Raw genomic sequence first — 11,922 nt, 5'->3', positions numbered from 1 at the left:
AAAGCAACTGCCTGTCTTCAGCCTGCTCAGCAGCCACGGGCCGGCCGTGGCCTCCTTCTCTTTTTGATTGGAGAAAACAACTGCCCGTCAGGCTCTCCTGCCCACAGCCTCCACTTCCCGCCCCGCCTCCCTCCTATCCGCTTCCTCCCCATTGGCTGCATGCACGGGTTGTGTCGCCTTTCATTGGCCGAGAGGACGCGGCCCGCCCCGTTGCTATGGCGACGCCCCGCCTCTCTCCGCGGCCCGGGCCGTGACGGGATGGAGGGCGGCGATGGGGCTGACGGGGCGCCTGGCGCGGGGCCCGAACCGGGACCGGGACCGGAGTCAGAGCCGGGGCCGGAGTCGGAGCCACAGCCGCGCATCGCGCTGCCGCCACTGGGACCGGGCGCACCTCTCGGTTACCTGCACGTCCTGTGGCAGCGGGAGGAGCCCGCGGGCAAGATCCCGGCCCGCCGCCTGCGCAGGGCCGCCCGCCTGCACCGCCGGCTGGGGCCCACGGGCAAGGAGGCGCACGGTGAGCGGCGGAACGGCCCCTGCTGCGGCCGGCTCCGCACGGGTTGCGGGAGGGAGGCGGGCTCTATTCGGTGCGCGGCTGGGGAGCCCCCGGCGCTGCCAGGGGAGGGTGCCCGTCAGGAGCGGGCGGCTTCGGGAGGAGACGGGGAGAACCATCCTTACCTGGAGCCTTGATCTGCTTCCCGTTCTCCGGAGCCGGTAGCAGCGGGATTTGGCCCCGCACTTGTGCTCCGGGATGGAATGTTTCAGTAGGGAAACGTGCCTTTTTCCTCGGTGCTTTCCAGTAATTGCTTTCTTTCCTCCGTAGCTCTGAAAAGGCTGCGTGAAGCTGCCAATAGCAATGATTTGGACACAGGTAAGGCTTCTGTCAGCCCCACTTGGGACCTCTTCTTGGAATGACAGTGTCTCTAGGGCTCTTACTTTTGGAGAGGAGGAAGTGAGTGCAGATGGTTTGTGGACAGGATGCTTTAGATGCTTCAGATCTAGAAAATGGTTTTTTAAAGCCCAGCTTTTGTTCTCTGAGCAGAGTGGGGCTGGTTATTGTGTTCACTTTTTCACTGCGCCTGGTTCATAGTGTTAGTTTTCCATCTGCTTGGAGCTAAAGCAGCACTGCACTGTCCCAGCTGTTTTGGTATGTTCTTTTGCCCTCTTGTTAGCAGCAAGAGATATGTTTTGATTTAGGTGGAAAAGTTACAATTAATTAAGCCATACCCTGTATAATGAGGCAGCCTGACCCAGTAGATTAGAACCAGGGCCAGAGCTGGACTCTTCTGGTTTCTGCAAAATTCCCTTATGGTCCATAAATTCTGCTTTCCTGATGTCCAGCCTCAACACTACATCTTTCTCTCTCAGGCTTTGGTAATTGAAGCATATCAGAGTTAGTTTATCAAAACTTTAAAGTTTTAGTAGTTTTTGCAATCTGTGTTCCTACAAAAATAACTTAATGACAACTTTGCTAGGTGCTGGCTAAGAGTAATAGAAGAATAACACGGTATTTATAATTAATAAATATTTATTGATTAGGAATAAAAAATCAGCTTAAAAGGTAATTAAAACCATTAACTAAAATTACTAAAAAGTTCTGACATTTCTGGCAATTCCCCCCTTTGGAAGTGATCTTAATTTTCCTTTAAGATTACTTCCACTTAAATCATTGAGCATCTAGCAAAACTTAAGCCATTAAAATAGAAAAATTTTATTTGTGTTTTGTAATAAGATATCATAGATCATTCATTCCAAATTGGGGTATTATCTCTTTTAACAATACCTTGATAACTTCTCTTGCTTTGTTGGTGCAAGCAGCTATCCAAAAAATGTGTCAGCTAAAGCCAATAGGGATCAGTATCCCTCTTGTCGAGGTAACTCAGAAAAATCTGTTTGCCTGCAAACTCAAGACAGTTTCCTCTTTTTGCAGTCCCTCAAAGATGTCTTCTGTAGGGCCATGGATTGTGTTGCAAACATATTTTACACTTGCTGACTACACTTTAGATTCTTGGTGTTTTCACACTAATTACTTGATGTTTTAAGTTATCTCTAATAGCTTCTGCTCTCCAGTGTGTTTCTCTGTGTTTATCTTTGGCTGCTTGTCTCATCACTGCTTGAAGTACTATGTGTGGTATGTCATTCCATTTCTCTTTCTTTTGGCAACATAACATCAACTCTAAAATACCATTTTGGTGTAAAATACCATGAACTGGCCATTTTTCTTTATTATCTAATAGATAATCTAGCCACCAAATAATACAATATTCTATTACCTGTGTCCAAGTTAAAGAATTGCTTTTAAATTCTTTCCAGTGCTGCAAAGTACAACCTAAAGGCAAACATTTGGGTATTCCCGTCTTCCTGGGCTCGAGAAGGAGAAGGGAAGCCCGCAGTAAATAGGGATTCCAGCAATGACTAAAACGGACACGAGAGAGCGCTCTGTGCACACCAATGCAATTCCGGTCACTGGAGCGCCAGCAGAGAGCTCTGAGCAAACGATCCTTGCTTTGACAATTTACATTTCCCAAACACTTAGTACTCACCAAATACCCTAAAATCCACATACAATGGCTTCAACACTCTTACAGCCAACGAATTTTCATACAAACTCAGTTTATACTTATGACACACTCACATTACCACACACTAGCATTTTCCAGCACTAACAGATACCATAGGCTTCAATAAGCACAGCAATATCTGGGCAAAGCCCTTCCACAGCGTGGCTCTTTGTGCAAGCAGCACTGTCTGACTAATTTGTGGGCAAAGCAGAGGGTGAAGACTCAAACCACACCTTTTGGTAGTCACTTATATAGTTTTACAAATACAGTTTTCCAGTGTGACTCAAACACAATTCCAATTAATATTCACTTACAGAGTTTTACACTAACTTTTAATAGGAAATAGCAATTATGTCATCACTTTCTTAACTCTTAATATGTTAGAGAGTGCAAGCTTATGATTAAGTATACCTTTTAAAACCTTCAGTAATGTCTTAATAAAGTCCCAGGGCTTTTTGCCTTGAACTCACTTGGACCAGATGATTGAAAAATTTCCCTGAAAAAAGTCTGTCAGTGTGCACCAAAGTCCTTGTTCCTGTAAGTCTGTGGAACATCAAATGTGTTGTCTCACCTAGGTCACCAGCAAATTGTTCAAAATTGTACCAAATCCTTCAAAATTGTGGGAGTAAATAAACCCCTCTAACACTTTCTTGTTAGTGTTATTGTGTAAGATGTTACTTTGTTGTTGGCCAGGAGGGATTTGTGTGGCTCACAAATTCTGGCCTCCACTTAGACACAGATATAAAACTTCTTCACTTATTTATACTTTTTAACAAACAAAGAAATTAATGTTTGTTGGTATAAATTACATAATTCTCTCTTATTAATTAGTACACTGTCCTCTGTGGGTTATTGACTTGTCACTTCTCATGCTAGTTAGTCCATATTTTCAGTTGTTTTATTATCTTTTTCCTCTGGTAAGGATTTTCCAACACATACACTGAGTCCTTATTAGTCCCTTCTTTATCTTCTGGTTTCTGCAAAGTCCTTGTGGTCCATAAATTCTACATTCCACATGTCCAGCCTCAACCATACATCTTTCTCTGGTTTTGTTCATTGAAGCATATCAGAATCAGTTTATCAAAAGTTAAAGTTGGTAGTTTCCCCAGGCTGTGTTCCTACAAAAGTACGTTATGACAGCTTTGCTAAGTACTGGCTAAGAATAATTTAGGAATCACACACACTTTATAATTGCATATATAGATTATGATTAACTAAAGCAATTAATTTAGAAGTTAATTAAAATCACTAACTAAAATTATTTAAAATATTTATAATTTCCAACAGGAAGATGAGAGAATGCAGTTTTATGGAAGTCTTGGTTTCAATCCACATTGGATTTGATAGACAGGTTCCCATGTTTACAGTCCTCTTGTCTCTTGTTTACTCTGCAATTTGAGGAAGTGTGCTATGATTAATTTATTTTTCATCCACAAGTAAACATCTTTGCTGTTTCCTGTGGTGGCACTGGGTGGAGAGGTTATGTCATTCCTACTTGGTCCAGGGGAAGAGTAGCTAAATTGTTCCTATATGGTTCTCACTGGGGAACTGTCAGTTTCCCATTCTTTCTTCTGAAGTATCAAACATTCCATGTTAACACCACTTCCATGTTTTTAGGTGTTCTTTTCAGTTCTGTACCCCACTTGAAGTAGGATGTGTACAGGAAGAGATTCAAAGGTGGCTATAATTCACTTTCTGGAAGCTGAGATGAATGGTGACTTTCAGTGGCCTGAAACAGTCTCGACTGTTCTAGAATATGCTGTTTAAATATCTCAAAATGTAGTGAACCTGTCAGCATTTTTAACAGCTGTGGAATGAGCGCTATTGTACACACCAGGTAGTATATCAGGGTGGTCTCAAAACAGCAGAAGTAACAGCGCTTACAGATGCCCCTAACACATGTTGTGTAGGTGCTATTTTTATGCCCCTAATCTTTCCACCCTTTACTGATCTCTTTGCTTGGCTCTTGGCAGGTTGGTGCATTCCCCTTCCTGTTCCCAAACTGTAGCCACCATTGGTTAGGAAAGGGCCACTGAAATAATAATAACAGGTGTGAAGAAGTGGCTTTTCTCACTACCTGTGCTTACACTGTGAAACTTCTGACCACGGCTCCACGTTGACATCAAAAGTTTACACAGGTGCAGAAAATGACTGTGAAAATCCACAGGGAAAGCCCTTGGAGGGATAGTAGTAAGCACAGGATGCTAATTCCATCCCATGGAGGGGTACTAGTAAGCACAGGATGCTAATTCCAGCTTGGGAAGTGCCTGAGATGCAGCTGACTAAAGCCAAGAGTTAGCCCCATGTCCTTCCTGTCCTTTTGTATTCTTCTCTAGGTATTTGCTGCTGATTGTCCTTGGAGCTTGAAAATGTGGCTAGGTGGATCTTTAGCCGTTAGAGCTGTTGGCTTATCTTTCATGGCAACGTGTGGAAGGTGGTGAAGGCTGAATCAGAGGGTGGAGGTTCTGCTGCTTCTGCTGAGCTAGGATACTGGTGGGAACTGGTTCAAGTCCAGTTGACTTAGCAGCTGGCAGCGCGTTTCTCTACCCCCAAAAGAGCAGACAGCATCACCTCTCTGATCAGGTGCCCCTCCAGCTTACCTGCTTTTTTCTCCTTGGTTCTGTCAGTGCAGCAACTCCTGGAGGATGGAGCTGACCCCTGTGCTGCGGACGACAAGGGCCGGACAGCCCTGCACTTTGCCTCCTGCAATGGCAACGATCACATTGGTGAGTGGAGGGCGAGTTCTGTCTTCCAGCCTCTCTGTGCTGGGAATTTTGAAGGGTGCTCTTTATTTTTCTTCAGTACCTGTTAGAGGTTGCTCTTTTCTGTTTGTTTTGTGTCAAAGTTGCCAACTCTGGACTCAGGATTTGGAAGGGGAGCAGTCCCAGTTCTAGGACTGTACTGGTGCAGAGGGAAGGGTGTCCTTCCTCCCAGTTCTTCGCATCAGGGAGCCCCGGAGCAGTGGCACTGCATGGCCTTGTGCTGGGTCCTTCTGCATTGCTGTGCAAAGCTCTGTCCCTTTCTCAGTAAGGAAGCTGATGAGCTGAACAGAAGCACCTGTAGGGCAGCCTGGTGGCTGCCACATGGACCTGTGGGGCAAAGGGAAGGGACTGATGTGTCTCTGTTTCCTTGTTTCTAGTCCAACTGCTTCTGGACCATGGGGCTGACCCAAACCAGAGAGATGGGCTGGGCAATACTCCCTTACACTTGGGTAAGTGCCACGCAGATGAGCTTTGCATGCAGAAAAGTGAGGTGAGAACCTCCTTACTGTTCCTTTCCTCTCCACCTTCCTCTTGCCTGTGCCTCACAGAATGCATCCCCGAATTTAAGGACCTAGGAGGGACTCTTCATTTCATTAGATTCACTCCTCACAAAGATTTAAAGTCAAAGAAAAGGTTTGAAAAAATTTATTTCCCTCCCTTTGCCAGCCCCAAGGAGTGCAAGATCTGTTCCAGATAGAGTACTCAGGCTTGAGTGGGTGGGTACCTTAGCATTTGGGCCGTCCCTCTTTCCTCTGGCAGAGAAGCCCTTTGGGAAGCAGCAAGCTCTTTGCTGGAGCAGAAACTCATTTTTGTTTGTACCTCTGAGTTGTGTGTCCTGTGTTTTCCCTCCCCAGCTGCCTGCACGAACCACGTTCCTGTCATCACCACGCTGCTGCGCGGAGGTAACATTTCCTCTATAACAGTTACAGCCTGTTCCCTTCCTGCCCTGTTGAAACTCTCCAGGGACACCAAATCCTGGTGACAGACCTCACTGTCCCTGCTCGTGCATCTTGCAGGGGCCAGAGTTGATGCCTTGGATCGAGCTGGCAGAACCCCACTACACCTGGCTAAGTCAAAGCTGAATATCCTGCAGGAAGGATTCTCCCACAGCCTGGAGGCTGTACGCCTTGAAGTGAAACAGGTAAAAGAAACAGCCCCGTGTTCTGGTAATGGGGTGCAGCCCCTGGCAGCCTCCTGCCCCCTTTATTAAATGCCTGTCTGTACGCTCTTAACTGCTGTGGGAAGAGTTTGACTTCCATTTTCAGAGACCTTCCTTTTTCCCAGCCTCTACTTTAATTTTTTCCAGGGCCTCCCTTGGCTCTGGTAAGCTAAGGATGCATTGAGTGGATTCTTGGGCTGTATGAAGCATAGTCTTTTCTTCAACCATGATATAAGAGAGGCCTTGTGGCAGGAGAGGGATGAGGCTGTAGCTGTGCTGTACATATTCTCTGTATTCCTAACGCAATCTATCCTGCTCCAGTATGTAGAGGCGTGGAATAGGAAAGCATTCCTGGGCCTGCAAATGCATGGGGCGTGGGCCTTACTTCAGGAGCCACATCGACACAAGGATTTTTATCCTCTGTCCATGAGCAGATCCTGCTGGAATTAGAAGTCCCTGCTCCTCACAGTGAGGAGAGCTGACTAGCCATAAAGAAAAGTTTGGTGCTTTCAGGGCTAGACCTTTTGCTGCTTCAGCTGGGCTTATCTCTTCCCTGTTCTTAACCAGGCAGAAGGATCACAGCTAGTCCATCTGTGACTGGTGACTCATTGGACTCTGATGCTGCCATTAGTGCCATGTAGTTGCTTTGCCTGGGTTTGTCTCTAGGGGTCGTGTACTCTGTCATGTTCTGCAGCTTCAAGGCTGTGTGCTTGGCAATTTAATTTTTCCTGTAGAGACACTCCAGCCCGGTGCAGCTCTCTGATGTTTGCCTCTTATGCCTGTTTGTTTCAGATTATCCAGATGTTGCGGGAATATCTGGACCGTCTGGGGAGGCATGAGCAAAAGGAACAGCTGGATGACCTCTGCTCCAGGCTACAGATGACTAGCACGAAGGAGCAGGTAGGCAGCATTGAGCTGCTCTCACTCACCTCCTTGCACTGGGGCTCCTGCATTTGGGAGAATGCAACTGCATGAGCAGTGGGGCATTGCAGACATGGTTATTGCTCACATTGGGGCAAGTGGGCAAGTTACACGATGACTCATGGTACTCCTTTAGGTGAAAATTCAAAATGCAGAAAGCATCACAGTGCCAAGCAGCAGGGAAGCTGAGGATCAGATGGGCTGAGGACAGTCAGTTCAAGGCCAGGATCAGCACAACTGCACAGGGTTGCAGGGCCTGGGGCTTTTTTCATACAAAAGACTGGCCCCTAGAAGCAGGCTTAGAGGAAATAGCCCTGATATCATATTTGAGTTTTGGGTAATGTAGCAACATGCTGGTATTTTAGGGACTGGCTAAATCATACAGAATGGAAATCAAGCATCACCTCTTGAAGAATGGGGAGAAACTCCTATTGCCTTAGATTAGGGCTTGTTTGATGATGAGGACAGTAGCCCTTCTGCATGATTCTTGGCACCAAAAGCATCCTGTCCTAGTATAAGTTCAGCATGGGCATTACTGGCAATTCTAGTGCAAAGGTGGTCCCTGCTGCATGGGGGTTTCTTCTGTGGGGCTGGGTGGCTGCACAGCTGCATTCCCCTCCCTGATGGCCATCTGTATTCTGTCAGGTGGATGAGGTTACAGACCTCCTGGCCAGCTTCACGTCACTCAGCCTGCAGATGCAGAAGATGGACAACAGGTAATGGGCTGCCAAATAATATTCCTGCAGCAGCAGGAGAAGCCTTAGAGAGAAAAGGAAGCTGAAGTTTGCTTCTAAGATCATTGACTAAACATAGTTGCCAGCAGCCATTCCTGCCCAGACTGACTCTCCAGTGGTGCTCAGACTGTTCCTGTCGGTGCTGCCACAGCTGCCCCACAGGAAGGCAGCAGGCTTTGCACAACAAAGACAACAGACAAGAATGGTGCAGCTGTGACTTTGGGGTAAAAGAGCTGCTCTGCTTTTTACCTTAGGGGCTGGCGATGACTAGGGTACCCTTTCCAGAGATATTTTGCCTTCTCCTAAGTACATCAGCTCAATGTAGGTGGTGACCAATGCCATGTGCAGTTACCAGCTTTTACTAGTGCACTCAGCAGCTGGCCAACATCACAGAAAAGCTTGGCACATTCCTGCTTGGAAAAGGCATCTTTTGCCCCCTCCATACTGCTCAATTGCATGAGGGAGAAAGTGAATGCCTTGAACAGCACAAGGCTTTGTGCTGTGAGAAGAACACACATTTAATTCTGCATGCTAGAAGCTGAGCAAACATTCTGCCTTAAGAAACATGCACTGAGGCTTAATCCTCACCTTCCCCAGAGCCTGCTATCAGAGAGCAGAGAATGTATCTGGTTGCAAATGGGATACAAAGTTTTTCATGGCTAGACTAACACCTTTCACTGGACCCATTTTTTAAGTCTGCTGCCAAGTTAGTGCTAAAATATTACAGTGTAACACTTCCAAAAAGTACCCAGCTAGCAGGTCAGAGCTGCCCTGTTGCAAGAATAAGGATGGGAGGGTGACAATCTTAACGCAGTTCTAGTCAGACACCTACGTCTTGCAAGAAAGCCCCACCATAACTAACATTTCCTGCTACTGGCAGTCTCAGGCAAGAGGTCCAGTTGTGACAGGAGGATGGAGGTGGATTTACCTCTGCCTCAGCAGCACCAAACCCATTGCTCAGCCATTCTGCATCTCTTGCTTGTCATGGAGAACCTTAAGTGCAGCGTGAGAAACGAATTATGGTTTATGCTGGGAGCCTGAAGTGATGCAGCTATGAAGGATGCAGGCAGATGCTCCTGCTGCTCTCTTGCTTCTGCCTACTGTGGTTAGCAATGAAGATTTAGGTTGCTTTGTTGTGGAGCAGAGATCCAGGAAATCTCATTGATAGGGCACCTACAGCAACAGGGTGATAGGAACATGTCAGTAATGATCTGAGTTCCCACCTGTGTACCACACCATGGTGTGCTGGTAGCCACACCTATCCCACAGCTTGGGAGTCACTGGTTTGAAAGAGGTTATTATTAAGATTCACCTTAAATACGCAGCAACTACAGTTTGGAGAGTTCTTCAGAGATCTTTAGGTCAGCATGCTCTCTAATACCTGCCTCTTGTCCAGGAAGAGGCTGAGTGGACTTCTGTTCAAAGCTGAGATACCAGAAATAGGCATGGCTTTTAGATGAGTTCATCTGTGGGCTGCTGGAGAACACAGCTGGGAGCAGCAGTCCCATGGCTGTGCTGGAGCTGTCACTGTGCATATTCATTATGATATGCTGGATGGGAAGGATGCCGAGAGGGTGGGAGACAATCTGACCTTTTTGTATTTTCAACTTCAATAAAATCCTGTCATCCTTTTGTGACTCCTCGGCCAAGTTCTCTTTTCCAAAGCGACCCATTTCTCTTTCTTTACGTCTGTTGCAGGCCCCATGCACAGCACTGGACTTGCTAAACGCTACTCTCATACCTGGTCCTCAAATCAGAAGTGACAACACAAAGTTGTTTGAGTTCAATCACCATTCTGTTTGCAGATCAAAGTACAGGGTTGCTGGCTGACCTTTTCTGATCCTGACTTCCACAGCCCAGAAATCCAAATTTAAAATCTAGGTAGTTGCTGTAAAACCGTACAAACAGAGGAGAGGGAATCTCAGCAGGGGTGCTTCAAGCTGCAAGATGAGATATTTTGCAGAGAGGAAAAGCAGCCTTGCCCAGTGGCAGAAGTCATGTCTTGCCCTATGCTGAATAAAATGGCTGTGCTTTGAAGAGACAGCAAGGATGAGGGGCTGGGGAGGGACATCTGGGCGGGGTAGAGAACTTCCAGCATGGCCCCTATGTGAGGAGCAGCTGTCCTTCATGCCCAGTCTTTACTGACCTTGTCTCTTCCCGTCTTTACAGCCCAGCCTTGATATCCACATACACCCAGCTGCCAGCGCTTCTGCCCTCAGCAGCCTTGTTGCTGAGGAGACCATTAAGGTGCCTGAAGAGCACGTGGCTAAAATGCTCTTTATCCCTGCAGTTACTTCAGTTGCTGATGTTGTCTCTAAGTAGACAGCTCTTGCAACCTTTCCTCAAACCCAGGAACACATCTAGCTGAGACTCTGAGTGAAGCTTTTAGTCTCGGCACACGTGATGTTGTCGACAGGTTTTCATGTTTTTTTCTTGCCTAGTGATGGGTTTTTTCTTAACAGCTCCTGACAGAGGGGAAAGGTGGGGGTGCTGCAGCCAGCCAGGAGCAACTGTCTTGCTGCTTTGCCACACTGCTCCCACCATGGCAGGAGAGGCAATAAAAACCAAATGGCTATAGGAAGTTTTGCCACTGCTTTAGCAGTAACACCAGGTGAGAAAGAGAAAAGCACATCTGGTTTTCAGTGGAGAAAAAAAATGTATCACATAGGAATTGCATTCTATGAATCATCACAGTCAGTTCTGCTTTTCTGCCTCAGGGCTTGAAGCTGTGGGCTGCCCTGAGCCCTATCATGTGTTTGGCACTGGATGGAGAAAAGTTTTAGGTTTCTTTGCATCAGCCAGTCATACCCAGAGCCTTAACTATCCTGTCGTGCTCAGCAGCTGTATCCAGAATGAGAATTAGGTACTGGGTAGGAAAGAAGCTGTTCCAGGGAAGGAGAAAACATGGCTTCCCACTGTGCTGGGAGCTGTTGACTGGCACTGCCTGGTTTTCTTTCTGCTTCTGGCCTAGAGGCTTCAGCTTCTCCCAGCAGCTTTTCTCTGTCCGTGCACCCTGTGCCACAGATTTCCCTGCACAACCCGTGAGGCTGGTGGCAGTTCTCTGTGTCTCCCAGAGATGTCTGCTGCAGTAATGGAGAATAGAAACAACAGCACAGGTTTCCCTCTGCTATTTATTTTGCCATTAGAATCAGTCCAAACTCCTCATTTTCTTTGTGCTACACCATCAAATGCATCCCCCAGATCCCTTCCTGGGCAATGATTAGTCCCCATCTCAGGGCCATGATATCAACTGGGGCTTTAGGCTTTGGTTCCCCCTCACCACTACCTGACCTCCAAATACATTCTATCTCCTCTCCTGATTCAGAGCATGGATCTGCAGAATTCCCAGCCATTGAACCCAGCAGCAACTTCCCTGGCTCTAAGGCTGCTGCTGCACTGTAAGATGCAGCCAAAACCAACCAGACTGAGGATCTGCCTTGAGCAAGCAAACAGCTGAGAACCTGCTTGTGTCTCACAGAGGAGCCATAGCAGAAGCAGCAGCTCTGACAAGGCCTCCCAGCAAAGCTGCATGGATGTTACTAAGCAAATGACCTTTCTCTGGAGCAGTCACTTCACCCACACAATCGAGTGCAAAGCACACACTGCAATGTCTGTGAACATCAAGAATTTGTTCAGCTCCTCAGCAGCCAAAATAATTAATGTCCAACAGCTAAACTCATTTACTTTCTCCCCCTTTGCCTTTCTAGCAGACTTCAAATCCAGCACAGCAATTATCTGTGCTGCTAAGGAAGCCCCATGAAGCGTCTTTCGCAAACTTCTCACCCTTT

The 11,922-nt window shown here is 46.9% G+C and overlaps 1 protein-coding gene across 2 annotated transcripts; it reads left to right on the top strand.

Moving 5' to 3' along the window:
- Nucleotides 1-258: 258 nt before the first annotated feature.
- Nucleotides 259-10,045, top strand: ANKRD54 (ankyrin repeat domain 54). 2 transcript variants are annotated; one of them, XM_058022646.1, is made up of 8 exons: nucleotides 259-514; nucleotides 821-868; nucleotides 5,186-5,284; nucleotides 5,698-5,769; nucleotides 6,175-6,222; nucleotides 6,337-6,461; nucleotides 7,272-7,379; nucleotides 8,046-10,045. In XM_058022646.1, exons 1-8 carry the CDS (start codon nucleotides 259-261, stop codon nucleotides 8,118-8,120), a joined length of 831 nt encoding a protein of 276 aa, XP_057878629.1. In that variant the 3' UTR covers nucleotides 8,121-10,045. The 2 variants fall into 2 exon arrangements, with proteins under 2 accessions (XP_057878629.1, XP_057878630.1); XM_058022647.1 differs by having other exon boundaries at nucleotides 426-514; nucleotides 5,191-5,284; nucleotides 8,046-10,042.
- Nucleotides 10,046-11,922: the final 1,877 nt, after the last annotated feature.

This window comes from Melospiza georgiana, chromosome 4 (genome assembly GCF_028018845.1).
Source record: "Melospiza georgiana isolate bMelGeo1 chromosome 4, bMelGeo1.pri, whole genome shotgun sequence".
Lineage (NCBI taxonomy): Eukaryota > Metazoa > Chordata > Aves > Passeriformes > Passerellidae > Melospiza > Melospiza georgiana.
Note: the sequence above shows the minus strand (reverse complement) of the source record. Positions and strands in the feature narration are given on the sequence as shown.